Raw genomic sequence first — 2,217 nt, 5'->3', positions numbered from 1 at the left:
AAAACCTAACGCAAGCCCCACTCGACAAAAGCCATCAATTATGAGCGTCTGGTGTAGTGTGTGTCTGGCTTTGTCCTCCCGAGACATCTGCTGCCTGCTGTCTCCTGCCAGTTGGCGGGGCAAGGCAGGAGGACGGCATGAAAACAATACTAGCCCCCACTTGGATTCATTTTTTCCCTTCAAATTCTCTGTCTTCTTTCGAAAGCCAAACAATAACCCGGCGGGATGCGCTGCTGCTGCTTGAGCAATGAGTTCAGGAAAAGAAACCCCTAAAACAAAACCACGGCGGGGAAGAGGGGTGGCACTTGGCGACGTGGCCGAAAAAGAAACATGCTTCTCCCTCCCCACCCCACGAACGTATTCTCGAGCATGCTGGGGTTTGGTCTGCTGGGGGATTTAAATCGGAAAAGCTCTTGCCGCATCCCGTCGAGGCGCATGTCTTCTTCTCGTCCCTTCCCACCCCACCTTGCCCTCTCCCCTCAAGCCGTCAGTTTTTGGATGGTCTTGTTGTAGTACTGTGTGATGGTGGGCGTCAGGGGGTTCCAGTTGTTGGCGTGCAGCTCGATGACCTCCAGCAGCAGGGACCGGGTCAGCATGGACTCGGAGGGACACAGCATCTTGTCGCGAGCTATCGCCAACAGCTCCGTCATCATCTCGGGCAGCTGCTCCTCCAGCAGACGGCCGCTGCTCTGCAGCTGTCAGGAGAAGAAGGGGTCAACCACGGCATAGAGATCCTTAGGGGTCCCTTCCACATTGAGATGTTCTATGACTCTAGCATTCTATGGTATTAAAACACCCCACCGGCTTCTACAGGCGCCCTCCATCCCTCCGGTTCTCCCCTGCTTGGCGTGGCGGGGCGAACAAGCAAGGTTAAAGGCATTGTGGCTTTTGAAAACCAAAACCACCCGTCAGCAGGCTCCAAGAGCTGAAGATGAAGGGTGAGGTTTTCAAAAGCATCCTTGCCGGGCTGCTGGAGCAGCGAATGGTTCAGCTCCCACTGACTTCAAAGGCAGCAACACGGGATTACTTCTGGAAAAAAAAATCCCACCTAAAAATCATGCTATTGTCAAAACAAAGTGCAGGCTGTGATGTGGTATTCCTGCCTTTTACCTGGCCCTTCATTTACACGCTGATTCACAGCTGTCAGTGACTCCCAGTCATTAATCTGAATAAGCAGAGCCCTCCTGTATGCATAACAAATCCTGCCCTGCGAGATCTGCATTTATACCCGTCGTGCTGCTTCTCTGAGGGCTTTTAAAACCAATTACTCCTTGGAGAGTCTCCATGGAGCAGCACAAGTCCTAGGTGGTCCCACAGAGGAGAAGATCCAAGCTTGGAGTGGACAGCAATGAGCACACCATCACAGAGGGCTGGTCGGGGCTTGAACGCAGAGCTCCCCAAAGTGCTAACATTAAAAAATCAAAGTCTCCTCCTCGGTTGCCTATTGCTTTGCTGAATTTCAACCATTCAGGCTGCAATTTAACCACTCTCTGCTAGGAAAGCATCCATCCCCATGGACCAATTGCTTCCCAAAAGTAAAACTAATGAATCTCAGCTATATTTGTACCAGCATTTCTCTGCAAAGCTGCTGCTGAGCACAGCAAACCTCTCCATGTGACCAGGTTTTCCTCCATTACAAGTGGTTTTGTGCTTAAAAAAATAAATGGGGGGGTGAGATTTGAAGGAACAAGGATGATGCAATTTGGTGATGGGACCCCAGCTACCAAACTCTTTTGCATCCATTTACATGCATCAAAAGTCCAGTGACAGAGTCTCAAGGGCCTTTCTTATCTCATGGTGATATCTCTTTATCTGCTCTGAGACCCTCCCCTGCAGTCCTGCATCCAGCTCTGGAGCCCTCAGCACAGGATAGACATGGAGCTGCTGGAGTGGGTCCAGAGGAGACCATGGAGCTGCTGCGAGGGCTGGAGCAGCTCTGCTCTGGAGCCAGGCTGAGAGAGCTGGGCTGGGGCAGCTGGAGAAGGCTCCAGGGAGACCTTATTGTGGCTTTTCAATACTTAAAGGAGGCTTAGAAGAAAGATGGGGACAGAGTTTTCAGTAGGGCCTGTAGAGATAAGAAAAGGGGTGATGGTTTTAAACTAAAGGAGGGGAGGTTCAGACTAGATAGAATGAAGAAATGTTTAACAATGAGGGTGCTGAGGCGCTGGCACAGGGTGCCCAGAGAAGCTGTGGCTGCCCCATCCCTGGGAGTGGTCA

The 2,217-nt window shown here is 51.5% G+C and overlaps 1 protein-coding gene across 2 annotated transcripts in view; it reads right to left on the bottom strand.

Moving 5' to 3' along the window:
- Window positions 1-479: 479 nt before the first annotated feature.
- Window positions 480-2,217, bottom strand: part of CTIF (CBP80/20-dependent translation initiation factor) — a 117,324-nt gene continuing 115,586 nt past the window's right edge. For both annotated transcript variants that reach the window (XM_010016258.1, XM_010016259.1), the window contains exon 12: window positions 480-695. In XM_010016258.1, coding sequence (XP_010014560.1) covers window positions 480-695 — 216 coding nt within the window. The remainder of the gene's footprint in view (window positions 696-2,217) is intronic.

Source organism: Nestor notabilis, unplaced genomic scaffold (genome assembly GCF_000696875.1).
Source record: "Nestor notabilis isolate BGI_N333 unplaced genomic scaffold, ASM69687v1 scaffold316, whole genome shotgun sequence".
NCBI lineage: Eukaryota > Metazoa > Chordata > Aves > Psittaciformes > Psittacidae > Nestor > Nestor notabilis.
Note: the sequence above shows the minus strand (reverse complement) of the source record. Positions and strands in the feature narration are given on the sequence as shown.